This window comes from Crotalus tigris, unplaced genomic scaffold (genome assembly GCF_016545835.1).
Source record: "Crotalus tigris isolate CLP2741 ecotype Arizona unplaced genomic scaffold, ASM1654583v1 scf7180000018299.754606, whole genome shotgun sequence".
NCBI classification, from domain to species: Eukaryota; Metazoa; Chordata; class Lepidosauria; order Squamata; family Viperidae; genus Crotalus; species Crotalus tigris.
In genome coordinates this window covers 230,073-249,771 of record NW_024096930.1, presented here as the reverse complement: position 1 = coordinate 249,771, position 19,699 = coordinate 230,073, and the positions used below count along the sequence as shown (strand labels likewise).

Genomic DNA, 19,699 nt, shown 5'->3' with positions numbered 1-19,699 from the left:
CACCTATTCTCAACTACCTAAACATAAAATAAATTCTGGAATATGCTATAAACATAAGACTTCCACGCTTCCCTTAAGAAAGTCACTATAAAGCTCAGATACAACTTTAGCTGGAACTGTAAATTAGTAACATAAGTTCTTTTCAGGATTTCAGATAGAAACAACAGTGTTCTTCTCCCAGGTTCTGGCATAAAGTAATGTAGAAAGTTTTGTTTTAACTGTATAATTCTGTAGGTATATTTTTCCCAGTTGTATTTCCAACTTTGCCTGCCAAGTCCCCTAAAATATTTGACAAGATATTTTCCTCTACGTTCTGGCTCATTCAGAGGTTATAAGTCCCTCTGACATTTTGAGATTCTTCTTGTTCCCCAAAACTGGCATTGACATCAAGAAAAGAAATTACCTTGATTTCAATATAATGAGCTTCAGTCACATTTTTAAGAACAAAATAAATCACATTACTTGATTAAATTCTGTCTGCCTTGCAGCTTTATTCTCTTTTCAAAATAAATACCAAATTACATCTTACAGATACATATTTATATTATTTCTAGTGTTTCAGTACCATTCAGATTACCCATCTTTAGATAGTTTACAAGTCAAATCATGCAAATAAAAACAATCTCAAATTTAAAGAAACAACACTGCTGATCGCAGAGGAAAAACATAGTTCTTACTTTCAAAAAGTCCTGTCAGAAAAATTATTTCAGCTTTCCAAAAGCTAAGACAAAACTAAACAAACCAGATTTTAGATTAGCCTACATGCTACTAACATACAGAAGAATTGATATCTATATCTGTATTGCCAGGGAAATGATGCCATATGGATATCTTAACACAAATGACCCAATGATATAACTGTGTCACAATGCAATCTGCTGCAAATTAACACAAGCCTGATATTCTCATCCTTTGCACAACAGCATCATGACACACCTGCCATCATTTTGACACCATTAAGGCTTCTCCTGGATACATGTTACGAATCATTTGTTATGCTGTACAGTATCATTCCTTTTCCTCACTCACCAGAAGTAGTCAGTTTGGACAAAAACTGTACAGGTTTTTTTATTATTATTGTTTAGCAGAGCAGTGATTAACAACCTTTGGATGACCGCACATTTGTTTTTGGTGAAGGCAGACTGTAGGAGAGGCTACAAAAGAAGGTGAATAAGGCTCTTTTGCATGTATAATAAGGCCAGCCCTGAGGGCACCTTTTCCCTGGTTTAGATGGGAGATGTTTCTGCACTAACTGTTTTAACTGATTTTAAGGGTTGCATTGCATTTTCCAGTCATACAAGAAGACTGAAAATATATATTCAAGTCTTACAGGAATGAGCCCAAGCATTGCCATAAAGTAGACTATTACAAAAGTTATGTTTACTGAAAGAATGAGAGAGCAAAAGAACTTTGGTTACGGAGCGATGGAACAATAGAAATCAAAACTGTTTGAAGATCACATTAAAACCATAGTGATAAAGTAATAATAGCAGTAGGTGAGACAGGAAGGTCCACTCTGTACACTTACAGAGTCAATTGTCCTTTGGCTCTTCTTCAACCAGAAGAAGTCTCCATTAGAGATCATGAAGCATTTTTATAATGTAGTTAGACTTCCTGCTGCATGCACTGGTTTCCATATACCCCCCATGTCAGGGGAGGACAAGATGTGCTCTAAAGCCAACACAAAATTTGGCAGCAAAATTATCCATTTTGAGCAGCATTATTTTGCAGGATTGCTTTTCTCAAAAATATGAATCTAAACTGCTGCTCAGTGTCATTTAGTAATATGTCTTCTCACTAAACTACATAATTGCCATACAATTTTCACATAATTAACATATAATAAAGAGTCAGATCATTTGTCTTTTTTTAATTGTGCTATCTTTAAAACTGTTTAAGTTCTCTTTCATCATAGGGATTAGACAAGCCCCCCCCCTCCCCAAATGCTTCATTAGAAGCACTGGAAAGCCTGGAAATCAACCAACCAAGCAAGCAAAATGAAAATTATTTCAGAGCTTCAGAGTATGTGCCGAGAATTACTAAAATGGTATCGTACCAAAAATATCTTTATACTGTGAAATACTAGACAATTATGTTTCAAAACATTTGCTATCTGGAGAATTTCTCCCACAGGATAGCAAAAAGTGCAATTTATAAATATGTCTCTCCTGAGCATATAATTTCACCAAAGAATCATTCTGACCCCTTCCCCCAATTACTAATAAAATAAAACTTCCACATTTCTATGCCTGAATAAACAGGCGTTACTAATATTGTAATCCTATTCTGTATTTAGTCCTTCTATGCTCACTGGCTCTATGCAAAGTGCACTTGCCTTCCATCCTGGGTTTACCAACTCATCCATCAATTCTGTCCCTTTAGCAGTGGGCACAGCAGAATGTGTTTTGTATATTTTTGCACAGTGAAAATAGCTATTTAGACTATTATCTTTGTCTGCAATTCTTCTTCCAGTTTCAGCGATTTTAACCGCTCAGCTGGAGGAGTTGCAAAGTAGGTTTTCTGTTCTTCTGAGTATTTATCTTTCACTTCAATAATATCCCGAAAGCTCCAATCCCGCCAGTGGAAATTGAATTTCTCCAGCAGTTCTATTCTTTTTTCTTCTGTTGGTACACAATCATTAGGGCTTTTCTGCAACAAGAAAGGTACCTTAATATCTGGAAAAAGCAGAAGAGCCCGGATTGCAAACCAACCTCCGTAAATGGGGTGAATACAAACACCATAGATCTTCTGAAATGAAAGAAAACAGGTTTAAGACATGTATTTAAAGAAACCCAATGCTCAAATCCTACGCAGAAAAAAGACAAATGTTAACTCAGTACATGCATCATGTTAATCCCTGGATTGTTAAATATAGTACAATGGTGGATTCACACAACACCTTATGCCAAAAGAATAAACTACATTAAATAGATATATGGCCCCAATTTTATTATTTTCAGAAGATAACTGTGGAACTTTAGTAACAGGATTTGACCTGGAGTTTTCTACTGCAATCATATTTCAAACCCTCATGCCTATAGAAACTTTCCTTTCAGTTACTTTAAGAAATAGTTTTGAACAAAGTTGAAAATTAGTTGTGAGAGGTATTAATTTTCATAATTTTTACGCATTCTTTTTGTCCCGTTATTACATACAGTGTGGGGAAAATTATTTGATCCCCTGCTGATTTTGTATATTTGCCCACTGACAAAGAAATGATCAGTCTATTATTTTAATGGTAGGTTTATGGTAACAGTGAAACAGAACAACAAAAAATCCAGAAAAACACATTTCCCTGAGGACACAGATAAACCTCCAAATGACTTCAATGACTCTTTTTAAAAAAGGCAAATGCCCAGCTGTCTGCAAGGAATATAAATCCTTCCATTCCTCACCATCAAGTCAGAGATGAAGCAGCTTCTTGGATAAGAAGCAAAAAGAGTTTTCAAAGAAAAACAACAAAGTCCAGTTGCCTCCTGAAAAAGCACCTTTGGGACAACCATGACCTGGGTGACTGAGAATCTCCATAGACATAGACAAACATATTGTACTAAAGAAAAGTAATTGTATTTCACTGATCTCCAGTTTCATAACCTGTCCAAGAGAAGGATGCAAATAGTCTTGCACATACCCATGGAACTGGGTATGTAGATACAAGGTGTAAGATGCAAGCTTGATAATAATACAAGTGGAATGGAAGAGGAAATCAGGTACAGTGCACACTCTGCAAAATATACTTGATCCTTCTGAATTGATAAAATCAGGAATGACCCATCAGTTCTCAAAGAAAAAAACCTTCCCTGCTGTTCCCAGTCTGCTTACTTTTTCTCCCCAGGAATCTTGATGTACATCTTTTCTCTGATAGAGGTATGCAGCACCAGCCACATGTGCCGCTGTCTGGGCCAGGAATTTGGGCTTCCGGTTGGGCAGGATCTCATAATCATACATGATATCCATATTCTGGTCAGCAAGACTCTGGAAAGAAGAGTTTTCATTACAAGTGAACCTGCAATGTAAAGGAATAGTGGCTGCAGGTATGTGTAGAAATGTAAGAACCATCTCTACAAACTCCTGCCTTGTCTAATGACACAAAATGGTGATGAGGAAGGTAGAATGTCTTACATTGGCAAGATCTGAAGTACATGGCATTGTATTCTCTCAGGTATCATTGATTTTAATCTTAGGATTCTACAAATTATTTCATCAATCCCTTTAAGAAATTCATAGGTCTTCTCATGTATAGACCTATTCTCATAGGTCTTCTCATGCAAGGCCTTCAATAAGTGGTTTATAAACAATGCTAAAGTAAAAAAAAAGTCTCCACTCAAAGGTTTCATTATTTTTTGTTTGCATACATATTAAACTGAGGCAGCTGAATGATATCAATTTGAATTTTAACATTCTAAATACCGGAAAGTGGAGAAACAAGAAAAACTACTCTGAAGGGTCAAATTTATTGGTAATTACCTTTGCATCGCGCTAACTTAACTATAGCCAAGCAAAGTCTATCACCCTATCACAAAGTCCATCTGGGTGGTTATAATAGGGAGATTGGAGCAAAGCAAAGAAAAGCAAAGGAAATTATCCTATGCCAGAAACTTAACAGCCATAATTGCCTCTGTGTATAGAAGCAACCGCTCAGCAGGTGTGTGTATAATGGAAAGATGTGTTGTTGTGTTTGCACACCTGTCAAGCCATTTTCAAATTTGAAGAAAAGCCACAAAAAGTGAAATGTCCCATGACATAAAGGCACTATCATGATGGATTTATTTATTTATTATAAACACACACACACACACACACACACACACACAAACAATAAATGTATTGGCTGCTCACCTCACCTCAGGATAACTCTGGACAGCTTACAATCATATGCTTTTCCTTACAAAAGAATCAAATCTATAAACTTCACAAAGTGTTTCTCTCAGTTGCATTAGCATATTGTGAGTTTGGTGCAAAGATAATAATTAAAACAAATGTCTGAGGTAACTATTTGCTCCACAAACAATTTCCTAAGAAAGTGTTATATTTGCGCAGAAAGATAATTTTCTATATTTCTCTCTCTTATTATATGGAAAAGCATGTTTAAGTTGTTACATGTTGAAAACAACATGTTTTTAAGAAGGATGTTTGTTGTGTCTGCTTGCAGATACAAATAACATTTACCTTTGTACTAGTTTTTTCCCCTCATCAAAATTTCAAATATTTAGAAAAATTATCCTTCATCTTTAGCCTAAAGTGAATTAAATCATCTCTGTGTAATATCATCACACTGTTCCCTAATCCCAATAAAATTAGAAACATAACTATGACTTCTACAAATTAAAATACAATCAGAACTATGAAAGATATGCAGTCTCTTTTATTTAGGTTGTTAATGATAAAAATGAAGATGTGTGCTTCCCTAAAATGCAGTGATCTAATTCAGTGTTTGTTTTAACTTTGGCAACTTTAGGATGTGTGGACTTCAACTCCCAGAATTCCCCAGCCAACTAATCTAATGGAATTATCATATACGTTAGTTATTTTCATGGATATACCAGAGCTATTATATCTGAACTGCAAAATTCCAGCTTACAAAGAGATGGCAGCAAAGAGATACAGAAAAGCCTGATTCTTTGTTGTCATACTAGCCTATATTGGATTCTTGGGCCTAATAAGTGCTTTGTGGTCTGTACAATGCCAACTATATATTGTTTGCTTTTGCCATGTGATATTCTACTCTTATTCATTCCCATAGCAACAATCTCATGCTGCCTTTCAGACTGATGCCTCCAGATATATTGGGATAGAATTCCCTTAATCTCTGGCCAGGACACCCAGATTGTAGAAGTCTATTGTAAAGACTAGCCAATAAGACTTCCATTTCTATACAGAACAAATATTGTAAAATGTTTCAAGGTCCTTTGATGATTAATTCTATTCATCTACTTACTTTACTTCCTCAACTCACTCTACAATATGACTTTTTTTTATTATGACCACACCTAATAGGCACAATTAATAAAAGACAAGAGATGAAGTTTCAGAGCTAAATAGCAAATTAAAAATAAATACCTGTATTTCACTGGTATATACAGACTGTTTTTAAAAATTCAAATGTAATACTGTTAACCTTTTACAAAAACAAGCAACCTGTCACTAAGACTGGCCTTCTGTAGAATGAGTGGAAAGCAGGAAAAGAAATACCAATTTATTTTTTAAAAAGAAACAAAGAATCTGCTAACCTAATTCTAGGTTGCCTAGATTTATGGAAAGCATTACAGTACTAAAACTAGCTTATTAAACTAAGAGAAAGGAATGTTCCCCAAGAAAAGTCAGGTAAGCTCTGCTTTATTAACTCTTAAAACTATCAACAAGTATACATAGCATAACTGGTAAGCTAGCATAATATTGTATTAAAGAAAATGTTAATATGTACGGATAAGAATTGAATTTATTAGATTTATATTACTACTCATCCAGCAGTTCCAAATGGCATATATCATGCTTTCTCTCTCTACCTTTTTTCATAGTAACCCCAAATGAGGTAAAGAGGGCTGAGAAAAGTGAGTGACCCAAAAATCACCTAGCGAGAATTCTGTGGTTAAGAATGGAAACCTTTCACTTGGGTTCCCTGCTCTACATCGTCATACTAGCTCTCAGAAGAGTTCACAGTAAGGGCTGGCTTAGATATGGATGCAACGCATAAATATGTTCATCCATTGGTATTAGCAATATTGGCTAAATGAGGATTTAGACATATTAGCTGAGATTACAAAACATACAAAACTATGGTATTCTTGGTCACAGTTTCATGAATAAACTACAATTGTTCGGGTTAACACATAATGCTAAGTCATGCACTAGAGATCAGCCACAGACCTCCTGTAGGAGTGGAATAGAACAAAAGTCCATAAGCTTGCTTTTGTTACTTATCAGAGCAGGACATTCTCGTCTGGATCAGAAAAGGCATTGCCAAACCATGCCAGCATTGTGTTTATAAGCCAAAACCACAAGTTTGCCTTTGAATAAAAGCAAATAATAGGCCTTAGTTGTGTGCATGGATGTAATGGCTACCTACTGTTAGAAACAGGATACTGCAGAGGTCCCCAATCTTTTGAGCACCAGGGACCGGTTCTGTGAAGAGAAGTTTTTCTGAAGACCGGAGGGGGCGTGGTTTTGTATGCTGCCTGCATACTGCGGGTGGAGCTTTGCTTGTTTGTGCAGACCAGTTGCTGGCATATTGTGGCTCGGTACTGGATACTGGATTGAGTCTTGCCATAATCAAGCAGGACTGTTTTTGTATTTGTAATGGAGAAGAGACAAAAGGGAGGAATAGATGAGTCTTACCTTCCTAACCAGCGAGAGATGATAAGAAATGCATTGATCCACTGGATCGTGAATCTTCTTCAGTAGTTGTTTCTTCAGGAAGGGTTTGAATGCCTTATCAAACATAGCAGGAATGCTTAACACTACAAATGCCAGAGTATCATCAGAATACTGCAAATGCCAAGTTGGAGAAAGGACCTCATTGTACCATCCTACCTTCAAGAGAGAGAGAAAAAAGCTATTAGAATAGGAAGACTGGCCTCTTAAGAATGACTGGATGGCAAAGTCTGAATGCAGGAAGTTTCATTGTTGAAAAGGAAAGAAAAAGTAGCAGTTACATTTTTTTTTAACAATCAGAAAGTTCCAGACCTCTTTACTCCATAATCTGGTTCTTTGGGATGTATTTTAAAAAAAGACCAGATAAGCACACAGAAACTGAACAACAGCTGCATATTTTTCCTAAGATGCAGCTTTCCAAAATTTCAAAATCAATTATCTTTCAAGACCTGAATAGAAACAGAGAAATGGGAAGCTGGTTTGCATATTTATCTATTAGGCTAATACTAGAACTAGTTAACAGAATAAAAGTGCGTAGGAACTAAATAAAACAGTAATCATATCTCAACCTAATTAGCCAAGATAATCTTTTAACAGGATCATCAGTGTTCTTTCTGATGCATCTGTATTAATGAACCAAATACTTTACTTTTTTAATATGGGAAATTATGATTATAAGTTTAGGAAACATGAATTTAAACTAACTTCAAATTATGATTTTACAATACAAACATCAATACAAAAAATGAAACTGTAGTTATTTAAATTTTAATTTTGAATACTAATTGATTTGTTTGAAAACTGGAATTAATTTAGGGTTTACAACCACTAATGTGAGTTAATGACATAGCATATTTGCTCCTTGTGATGTCATAAGGGATGTGAACAGAAGTAAGCAAGAAGCTTGGGGCCTCCATTGAACTATGTGCTTCATACCCAAAGATGAATTAAAATATAAAAAAAGCACTTGGGGTCATAAGCAGGAGATTACCAGACACATTTTGAAAGTGCTACTTGAAGGCAGGTACTAGTGATCTAAATCAGACTGCAATCTGATGCTTATTTACTCAGATAGATATGATTGCAATTTCGAGTGCATTTTGGCATAAAACTTTAAAAGTAAGTGCTTGTATTCTACTAAACAAAAAAAAACCCTTTTTTAAAAAAGTAGTATGAGGTTTTTACTTGTGATAAAGCAATTCTCAGTAATATGTTCCAATAATATCTGATTTGAACACAGCATATTGTAGCTTTGTTGGTGAGAAACAAATTGGGAAGAGAAGATGGTAAAGATTCTGTGTGCTTCATAAAGTCACACAGACATTTTTTGTTGTAAAAATTCTTGTTACTTGCAACTTATTTCTACATGACTGGGTTTAGTCACATGGTTCTAACATGTACCTAATTTGACTCCAAGTCATAGTATATAGCAGGGGTGCTGCGATGTATCATGATTTTTTTGCCATTGCCGGCAATGGGGTAGGTGCAATTTCACAACGATGCATCCAGCCTGTGGGCCAGCAGTTTGACACCCATGGTATATAGTATATCATTCAGAAAAGAGAGCTAATTGGATAATCCACAAATAGGGAGATCTCTACTCAGTGATAGCATCTTGCTTTTGTTCTCCCTTCTCTCTCTAAATGAGGATTAAATGATCTGAAGATCTTTGTACCACTGTGAGTACAAGCCTATGTTTAAATTGTGCTGTCCTGGTAGCTGTTGAAACTTTGCCAATATAGGCAATTTTATTAAGCAAAAGGTCAGAGAAGCTGACATCAGATGGGTCAAATTCACATAAAACTCAAAACTACAATGTGGTTGGCTAGTTTATGGTTAAGTGTTTGTGTAACCCTGGTATGATTGACTAGTTGGCTAGTTTATAACTGAGCATAAATTAATTAACCATGGATAAGCATGTTAGATAAGCACACAGCAAACTATAAACTGGCTACATGGGCTGGGGTTGACATAACACATTCAGCTAGTTTGTGTTCAATAAATCATAACAGTAGTCCTCGATTTACAAGCACAATTGGGACCAGAATTCCTGTCATGTGTCATCATGGTTGTAAGTCAAGTTGGACCTGATGTTATAACAATTTTAACAACAGTTCTTAAGCAAATCACAGTCATTGAGCAAATCACAGAATCAAGTGACTCCAGCTCCCTCATTTTTTGCTGGAAGTTGGCAAAAAAGATTGCAAATCATGATCATGTGACAACAGGATGCTGCAATTAGTCATAAATGCAAGCCAGCTGCCAAGCACCAGAACTGTGTTCAAGTGATCATGGGGGTAGTGCATTGATCATAATGACTTGCTCATTCCTTCTTCCTGTGTCTGCACTGCCAGAATATAAAATTTGGGCTAATTTTAATCCAACCATACCATCACATAAACTTTTGCCATGAAGCCCCCTTACTCAACTGAATAGAGTTTTATCCCCTTTCCTTTTGTTTCACATGCTTAAAACAACAACCTCAGAAAAAAAGTTGTACGCTTATTTGCATGACTTAGCTGCAAAATAGCTAATGACATTTTAGTCTGACAGGTTTTACTCATCCAAACCTATGCTATGGTACTATCTTATAATTTACTGCCATGCAACTGGGCAAAGTAAATTATTATTATGAAAATATTGCTCATAATGGAAGATCTTGTACAAACATTATGACCAAGAGAATAGAGCAAATTACAATACTTTTTTTCCAGAAACCATGTTCTACCATAGATTCCTTGCATTAGGATTCCACAAACACTTGGACAGGATTTTTCAGCTGAAGATATAAGGAAAAAGCTACTATACAGATAGCTTAGGAAAGGGAAGGCCATCTTTGTTTTGGATAACCCTCTCATTTTCCCCCAGGCCTTGCAATCAATGGAAGCTATACTTTGAGTAAACCCTCAAAGCAGCTAGCAGTGTTTCCCAGAGTGGGGGATAGAGTGGCATAATTCACATTTGCCAAGCCTTAGTTTCCTTGCCAATGGTTTACTCACTAAACCTCACTTGCCTAAGTTTTGTATAACACATTAAGTCATAAACTCTGATTTTGAAACCACTGCAGTATGATTCACATAACATGCTGAACCAAAGTGTGCTACTGCTAGCCAAACACGTATGTTTTTGCTTTCCAGCATCACAGATGGATACGTGGAATGTTACAAATATTATTATCACAATTCGGCTTAAAGTGAAAGGGTAAGTTCCTTTCTGTGATTATACTACACATTACTATACATCAATCACTTGTTGATAAACATCTATTGTGCAACTAGGTCTTGGGGAAGCAATCTTCTTTTCCTTGTCTGCCCTGTAAGAAAAAAACAAAATTTTCTGAGTGGGTGGAGGCTCATCCCTCCAGTGTAGTTCAAGAGAACAGCATCAGGAGAAAAGAGCATAATGAAGCCGTCTCCTTTTTTATTTTAGCTAAAGAAATGAAGAGATGAAAGCTTTCCAGAATAGATATTTTGATGATAATTTTCAGTGGCATGGCTTGTAGAAACTCTGGAAATCACTCTGAATGCTAGAGGCTGCATAAACCCAAGGCTTTCGAGCTCTGATCAAGCACTAGGAGCTATAGTACCTATTGCTATCACTTAACTAAATGTTAGTCACTGCTTTGTCTTTCTTGACTGTCTAATAGGTGCTGAGGTGAGGTTACTGTGTGCAATATGTATGGACTACAGTTCAAGCTGAAATCCTGACCATTATGATTCCAGCTATTCTTCACTGGGGTTGCCATCCTTTTTGACCCATCAGGACTCTTGCACATTTGCAAAGTCCTCCACAATCAATTACAATTAAAAAAGGAGGGCAAGCCTATTAATGGGTGCTAGTTCTACAAACTGATTTTGAAACTGTTCAATAAAAGCTTGTATTTAGCAATTGATCATTGTCAGTCTGTGTTAGTTGATGGGATCCTATCTACCATCATATAGTTCTAATATATGCAAGTCTTGAACTCTAAATGGAAGCTCAAAAGACTTCCTGTTACAAGGACTCAACTCAGCCCTTGAAATGAGAAAAAGAATGTTAATTCCTATTACTACTTCTGTGATGGACCATGCAATCTGGTACCAGAGAAAAACCATAAAGATATATTCTGCTGAGGCAAGAACTGGTATGCCCAAGAAATCAAGGAGAGTCAGCATACATTTGAATAAAGAAAAGTTGTAAGAGATTATTCAAATGATGCAAGAAGTCAAGGTTGGGTTTATAAATTGCACTAATTCATAATATAATGTATTTATTTTTGACTGAACATGTCACATTAAGTTTGCAAATCACAGATTTGGGAGTTACTGTACGTGAATCTAGCTATTGTGTCTTATTTAACAAACCACAATATAGTACACTGTGAACTGACAATGAACAACAGATGAGTGTTAAATGTTCTCTTGTTTAATGACAAATCACCACTTTATACAATCATAGTTTAGCATCTACATTTGGACCTATGCCATGATATGCCCATTTTGTATTTTCCTTTCTACAACCTTCCTCCATCATATGTGCAGGAAGGACCTGCCCTTTTTTTTTTTTACCTCTGCCTTTTTTTTGCCTCTAAAATAATTATTTCTGCCCAGGTATGACTTTATTCAGATTTGTTACCTTTGACTTTTATTCGTTCCATATTCAAGCTTGCATTGCCTGTTCTTTCCTAGTGTACCATTCAATAAAAATATTAGCATTGGCTCCTAGAAGAGTAATATGCTTCTTTTAATTGCAATCTAATCCTCCCTTATGCTACCTTGATGAAACTGAATTCAGAGATGCCAGGCCTCTATGTGCATCGTCAAATATATGATTATCTACAAAAAGTGCAGACATCTGTATTAATTCAGGAACCCTTGGTTCAGTTAAATAGGAGTTAATGTGTTGCATATTTTTATGGCTAGCTCATGATTCAGTGACAAGTCAGCTTCTGTAAAAGAATTTAAACCTGTTTACAGGGAGCACTACTGCTTCGCATTTTGATGGCCTCATTAAAAAAAAACATTGTTATATAGAACATTATGACTGTGTGTATGGTTGACATTCTGTACATTAATAGAATAAAGCCTAGTCACGTAGGATTTCTATACTCCATGCCCTAGCATTTGCACTGGTATTTATTGTTTTGGTTTGGCTAAGTCAAACTGTAATATAATTACTTCATATTATCACTGGCTGGCAACTTTGTGGCAAGACAATAGGGTTACTTTGCTGATTTTAAAACAGAAATTCTACAGAACTGGCATCACATTCCTATTGTATGCACTATTTTAAAAATGGCATTTGACACAATTTATTTATCTGACATGTTGGATACCCTAATAATTTGGTGAAGAATTTCTCATATTTGGTAGCTTATAATCAACTTGATTGGAAAAATATCTATTTGACTTGTTAGAAAAATACAAATAAAATACTTCCCTTTTAAACCAGAAATAGGAATATCTCTAAGTCTTTCAGCTCTTCAAATGTTAGAAGAAACAATTAGAAACAGCAATTTACTGTGTCGAGATTACTGTATATACAATTTTCTTTTGACTGCCCAAATTATTCAATTAATAGCAATAACACTTAGACATATAATACTGCTCCATAGTGCTTTACAACACTCCTTGGGCAGTTTGCAATGTCAGCATATTGCCCCCAATAATTTGGGCCCTCATTTTAGTAACCTCGGCAGGATGAAAGGCTGAGTCAACCTTGAGTCCTGTCAGAATTGAACTCCAGACTGTGGGCAGAATTAGCCTGCAATACTGCATTCTAACCACTGCAGGTTACAGGTAGGACCTGCATCTATGCAAATGATTTACCTCCTCAGCATAAATATTTAACTTGCAAGACAATGCTACTTGATATTCATTTCCATATAAGCTATTATTGGCCCTATCTCCTGTTTTATACCTATCAATTGTACTTCCTTTTAATGCCACAAGTGTGATAGTACTTCAGAAAGTTATTCTGAAAGCACCTTCCCCAAATGCTTTTGGAAGCCAGATTCATTTAACAACCATGTTACTAACTTAACATCTGCAGTGATTCACTTAACAACTGTGGCAAGAAAGGTCATAAAATGGGGGGAAATCACTTAACTGTCTCCCTTAGTAATTGAAATTTTGGGCTCAATTGTGGTTGGAGTTTGAGGACTACCTGTAACTTACCTAAAAACTGCAAAATTATGCTGCAGCAAAACTTTCTGATGCCTCATATATTGTTATTACGAATATTAAAAGATTGCCTGTCAATTATATCACATGTGAATTCCAATATGTGTAATTAAAATATGTCCAATGCATAGGAAAATCCAAAAAATAGTAAATCAGTAATCGCCTTCCTCTCTTTCACACACACACACACATACACACAGAGTTATTCCTTAATATTATAAGCACTGCATTACGTCAAGGAAACTCTCTAAATACTATAGTTGGAGAGCGGTATTGATCTACAAAAAAATTGGTCTACTCTACAAGCAAAAAAATCAGAAGCCTGGTAGCACCTTTTCCGACTAATACATATCTTGTGAGCCACAACTTGCGCCTTTCTGCCTGACAGTACAGCACAATAAAAAGTATATATATATTCATCTCCCTCCTTAACTGAGCGCTCTCGCCCCTAACGTGCACGCCGTACCTTAAACGGATAAATCTCAAAACCCAGATTTTCCAGGAGATCCCGGATCTTTCTCTCCAGATGGACCACATGTAACTCCATGGTGCTCAAACGCAAGGCCCTATGGGAAATGTAGTTTTCGAGACGCACGAAAGGTTCTCGCCCACATTCCCGGCGCGGCGAGAGGTGTAAAAGATCCGGGGGACGTGGGGGGGGGCGACTGCCGGCGATGCCCCCTCTGTCCTTCTTCCGAGTATCCCGCGAGTAGCTACGGCGAGAAACTTCTTCGGTATCCCCTGGACATCCCCGATTACGGCTCTGCCAGTAACATCCCTGCTCAGAGTAATCAACGGGACGCCCGGATTTTCCCGTCCAGAAGCCTTCGCGGCGTAGCGGAAGGCGGAATCTGCCAACCTCGGGCTCTTTGCAGTCTGCGGAGGACGTGGTCGATTTCCCGCCGAGAGCAAGGCCCCAAGAGGGCCCGGGCGAGGACTTTACGGTTGCTGTTGTTGTTTTTTCCGCTCTTCGCTTGCTGGCGGTCCTCGAGCGAACGTGAGCAGAATCGCCCTGAGTTTTGGCGGAGCGGAGCGGCCGCTGCCTCCTGCTTGGGTCGTCGCCTAAAAGTCTCCGAGGCCAGTTCCGACTCTCCCCGGACGGCCGCTTTTCTTCCGTTGGCTGGGTGCAACAGCCGAGGGTGAGCGAGGTTATTGGTGAAGGAGCCCTTCCCCAAGTGCTTTCGGAAGCGCGACTGGCCTGGGTCACTGACTCAGCCTGAGACAGCTCAACTGGGTAGTTTCTTAGGAGACTCGGTGGATGCAATTTCCTCAAAGGCGGCCGGCTTTGAAGGAATTCGGAGGGAAGGGTGGGGAACCGTATCGCTCGTCATCCATTTAGATTTACTTACTGGTACAATGGCTGCGGGCTCCGCACTTCTTCCCTGGCGCTATTGGTTTAGAGGGGAAAAGCAGGTGGAGTCAACACGGTGGCGGGAAGGGTAGACAAAGGATGGTTGCTTCTTTCCTGTATGTTCTCAGCTTGTCCTCTCTGTCTGGTCTCCCAGCCCCAGGCAAGAGGATTCTCCAGACCATCACGTGGGAAGAACCGAGAAATAAGCATCTCCTGCAGTCCTCGGTTTTTTCTTTTCCTTTTTGACAATCTTTCTCATTTCCTCTTTTGATGTAGCTCTCTTCCCTCCCTTCCAATTGACGTTTGGAAAATAAGGTTTCTTCTTTTATGGTTGCACCTTATCAGGAAAATACTCATTGAATAAACCTCTGCATACAAGCCTGCTGGTAAGACGCCAGTACAGGGCAGTCCCAGAAATAGTTTTGTGAACTCAACCAACTAGTATTATTGAAAGCTGGGTTCTGGTGTTCCCTGTCATAAGAATGTCTTTATTGTGTGGTGTAAAGTACTCAAAAAAGAATTTATTCCCCACTATAAGCAACTTTAATTTTTCCTGCAGGTAAAAAGAGGTAGCGTTACCCAGTTGCTCTTAGAAAAGGAATCCACCTGGTTTTATCTTTTGATAAAAAAGATTGTTCTGAAGCATGCAATTTAAAATCTGGGTCTGATGATTTAAAGAATGTTGTGAGTCCCTTTCCCAGCATGAAAATGGCACGGTAGTATTTCAGTCCATTTTATTGAAATGCATCATCACATACTAACATTTTCTTAATACCTGGTTATGCTGTTCAGTTTGTACATCAGTATTAATATTTTAAAACTGTTTTCATCCATTGAACATTAAAGAGATACTTCTCACATATTACAAATATTTTGCATAGTTCCCATTCTCCATCTATTTTGGGACCTTGAAAAAAATTCTGGAGAGTATATGTTTATACTCTTTTAATGGTATTTTCTATATTGGGTATGCTTCAGCTGCTTTGCAGAAAATTTGCAGTGGATTTTATACAAAATGACCTGCAGTTTCAAGTCCTCATTTTGTGATGACATTATTTTTGTGCTACAATATATTTTTGTGAAGATAACAGCAGAAAATAAACATTTTTTCTGACTGCTTTTGCAGATACTCTTTTTCTAGCCAAAGATATTCCCAAGGTTACAAACTGGTAACCAGTGGATTTCTAAAAGGCATCTTTTTCCTCAACAGCATGGATTGGGACACACGGCTCAGTTCTATATTGGTTGAAACAGACAGCAACATGGCCAAAATTAAGGCAAGTTAAGCTGCAGAGCAATATATTGTTTTTCTACTCTGTTGGTGAAAAATATTTAGTGCTTGAGTATCCTGTTTGTATGCACTCACATATGCTAAACATATCCTAAATATGTAGATACAAAAACACCTTAAGAGATGTATTCTGTTAAGTGAAAAGATGTTGATAGTTTTTCCCCCAAAAACCCAACCCAACCCACTGTCTTTAATATTGTAACTTCTGACCACCAAGCTTTTCAGCGTTGTTAAATAGCAGCTACCAGGCAAGTGAACAAGTTATAATAAATGCCAAAATAAAAGGGGAAAGGATAAAGTGTTTAATTGAGGCTTGACTCCTGGTGACTTTGTAGGGACATGTATGTGCAGTTTGTTAACAACAGTACATAAGTTGTTTTTAATTGTTTCTTATAGGGTGTTTTTTCAACTTTCCAAGCACTAGCCTGGAAAGTTCACAGCATATATTTTGTGATAGTTTCCCATCCAAGTACTTGATAGCACCATTCCTGCTTGTTCAGCTACATGCTGCCATCTGCATTGAGGTCATATTTAAATATTTCAGTATTGACTAAAGAGACCAGTATTTTAATGCTCAGTTCAAACAGTAGAGCAACATGACAATATTTTGGACAGAACACTGACCTTTACATTGGTAATGGAAAATGTAACAAGTGTTGAATATCTCTTTCTGACTTGTTCCCATTAGATTTGTATTGAATTAATTATGTAGACTCCTAGAGATGTATCATGATTTAACTTAAGCTACAGGCCTTGTTTAGTAGAACAGATGGGGAACATGCAGCCCTCCAAATGTTTGCTGTATTGCAGCTGTCATCAGTGGTATGAAAAAGTGCTGGGGAGTTGATAGTGTAGTTTGGTCTGAGTTATCTCAGAAATCTTCATCCCTTATACATGTTCATATAGTTAGGGATTTACCAACCACCCCTATATCTGCTTACATCTAGTCTCCAGGAAAAAAATATACTCTGCAGAAGTTTAGAATTATGAAACACCTTGCCCCTGAGGTACAAAGAGACTACCTTGTTTGCAAAATGTTTATTATAAAAACCTTAAGAACATGGACAGTGGACCTGAGGCTGCTATTGTTGTAATGTTTCTTTGCCTTGCATTAGTAGTGTTGCATATTTTATATTGAATGTAGTGTAAAGCACCTTGATGAAGTAAAAAATGGTTATATAATAATGCTGTTCATTGACTTTCTGACTGATGTGGATAAATAAATAAAACATTGATTTCATTCAGATTGGTCCTATTGTGTATTTTCCTACTGTTAAACCATTCATTTATAGGCTTGAATTAACTATTTTAATTATGTTTAATGTTGATTTGATATGTTCAGCATTATTTTATATATTGAGATAGTGGTTATGAAACAATTTTGAATTCTTTTTATGAGGAAAGAATGTTTATTTGAAGTTGCAAATAAATATTATTTTGGCTTATGTTATATTGAATACATTTTCTCCAATTGCATGCCAATTAAAGTGATATAATAAATGAAAACATTCTAATACTTTTTGTTCAAAAGTTTTTACAAAACTTATTGACTCAGATTTGATACCAATTTGAAGTTGCATTTTTGTTTCATAATTGTTTCCAAATTGTGTTTTGAAATACTTGATAACTTTCTAATCATTTTGTTTCTTTCTCTTTTGCAGCAACATCTAAACACAGACAGCATCTCTTCCAAAGGTAAAAGTGATTGACATGTTCTGTATATTTTCAGAACACTTCTTAGAGATTTGTGTAATTTCTTCATTGCAAAAGGTTTTCAGCAAGGGAGAAAAAAAAACTCCTGCTAGAATTCTGGTAGCTTTCTTCAGAGGATATACTTCAAGAAATTATATTTTTTAAGCAAACAAAAAATGGCTATGATTTAGGTGCCCTGCTTTAATACCATTATAGGGACTGGTGTGTTAGAAGCTGAATAGGCAGCTATGTAAGGAAAGTATTGAAGTACAGTATGGCATCATCTGGAAACATAGGTTCTTTATCTTTCAGGCAGAACTTGGTCTGATTTAGTCAGATAATTTTTAATGTTTACTAAATCTAAATCAGTGTTAATGCTATTTACCCCATTTTGCTTTTCTTCCTTTTTTAATTTGAGGCTTTGTTTCTAAAACTGAAATTTAATCAAATTTCCAGGTTATTGGTTACTAACCAACCAAGTTAGAACATTTTTTTCTCCCACAATCTTAACAAAACAACGTGAGGCTAAAGGAAATAAGTTAGCTAGAAAGGAGTTAGTGAAGAATAATCAATTAAAAGTTACTATAATTAAACCTAGGGAGCCAGTTTGGTATAGTGGTTAAAGCATCAGATTACAAATGGGAGACTGTGAGTTCTAGTCCTACCTTATGCACAAAGCCAGTTGGGTGACCTTGGGCTAGTTACTTTCTCTCATCCATAGGAAGAAGACAATGGTAAACCATTTCTGAAAAATTTTGCCAAAAAAATTGAAAGAATTTGTCTAGGTAGTCTCTGAAAATCAGATACGATTAAAGAGAAGAAAGAAAGAATAATTAACCTACAAGTAGAGAAGAGTAACTATAAAATGGATACTGGGGTTTGGGGAAGAATGAGAAAAAAATATAAATCTTCATTTTTTTAGATGAGATAAAGAGACCAACTGAATACTTAAAAGGAAATACTTCCATGTTTAAACAGCCTTGAGTAAGCTGCAACATGGATAAGGAAAAATACAAATAATGGGATGATTTGAGAGACTTAAATCTGGAGATAATAAGTTGAATATATATAATAAAAGGATAACCATCAAGAGAACTGAAAGATAAAGACAGAAGAAAGGGCCCGAGTAAAGATTTTTATCTACTCAGTAGATAAAAAAGGGTTTTTTAAATAGAAATAATAACTGAGAAACACTAAAAAGCTAAAATGAATTTTAAAAGAGAATGATGAGGACTAAAAAACAATTTCTGTGTCTAAATTTGAACCCTGAAGCTGACTGAAATAGAAAGTTTAGAATAAAATATAAACATTCTGACTTTTTATGCATTACATTTTAGATAATGATCAATATCTCAACAGATCCAGTTACCTGCTTATGGAATAGTTAAAACAAAGGAAGTTGAAAGGAACAAAATTATTTATCATTAATGTAACTGGAATTTATATTTAGCACTTAGAACAAATAAAATAACAGTATTGCTTCCATGTTTGCTTAGTCTAATTAAGCTTAGTCTAATTAATTATTTTCCACCCCTACAACTGATTTGTTAGTGGGCAGAATAAATATTGGGAGTACTGTTCTGACTCAGCCACAGACTGGACTACCACCCTTGCATTTCACATGTGGAACTCACCTATGCTGTAGAATGGCCAATGAGGAGCTTTCAACTATCAGCCAGCAACTACATTCACAAGCCCAGGTAACTTATACTGCATCACTACATAGTTCTTTTCTATCGGGCAGACATAAATAAGTAATCAATTAAAACAATTCACCAAAACGTGAAGTGTCATATGCTTTAAAACAGTTGAGTAATTGTGCTCAAAAAGGAT

The 19,699-nt window shown here is 36.4% G+C and overlaps 2 protein-coding genes and 1 long non-coding RNA gene across 3 annotated transcripts in view; 2 read left to right on the top strand and 1 right to left on the bottom strand.

The window, feature by feature from the left end:
- Window positions 1–466: 466 nt before the first annotated feature.
- Window positions 467–14,125, bottom strand: MMACHC (metabolism of cobalamin associated C). Its single transcript, XM_039349607.1, has 4 exons — window positions 13,999–14,125; window positions 7,336–7,530; window positions 3,823–3,975; window positions 467–2,748 (listed from the first exon to the last, which is right to left on the bottom strand). The coding sequence occupies exons 1-4, from the start codon at window positions 14,077–14,079 to the stop codon at window positions 2,437–2,439; spliced, it is 741 nt and encodes a 246-aa protein (XP_039205541.1). The 5' UTR covers window positions 14,080–14,125; the 3' UTR covers window positions 467–2,436.
- On the top strand, window positions 7,537–13,050 carry LOC120310801. Its single transcript, XR_005557469.1, has 3 exons — window positions 7,537–8,490; window positions 10,509–10,572; window positions 11,018–13,050. It is a non-coding gene; the product is annotated as an uncharacterized LOC120310801 (long non-coding RNA).
- Window positions 14,090–19,699, top strand: part of LOC120310797 (coiled-coil domain-containing protein 186-like) — an 18,029-nt gene continuing 12,419 nt past the window's right edge. The window contains exons 1-4 of the mRNA XM_039349605.1: window positions 14,090–14,671; window positions 16,094–16,160; window positions 17,836–17,869; window positions 19,418–19,566. Coding sequence (XP_039205539.1) covers window positions 16,095–16,160; window positions 17,836–17,869; window positions 19,418–19,566 — 249 coding nt within the window. The 5' untranslated portion in view covers window positions 14,090–14,671; window position 16,094. The remainder of the gene's footprint in view (window positions 14,672–16,093; window positions 16,161–17,835; window positions 17,870–19,417; window positions 19,567–19,699) is intronic.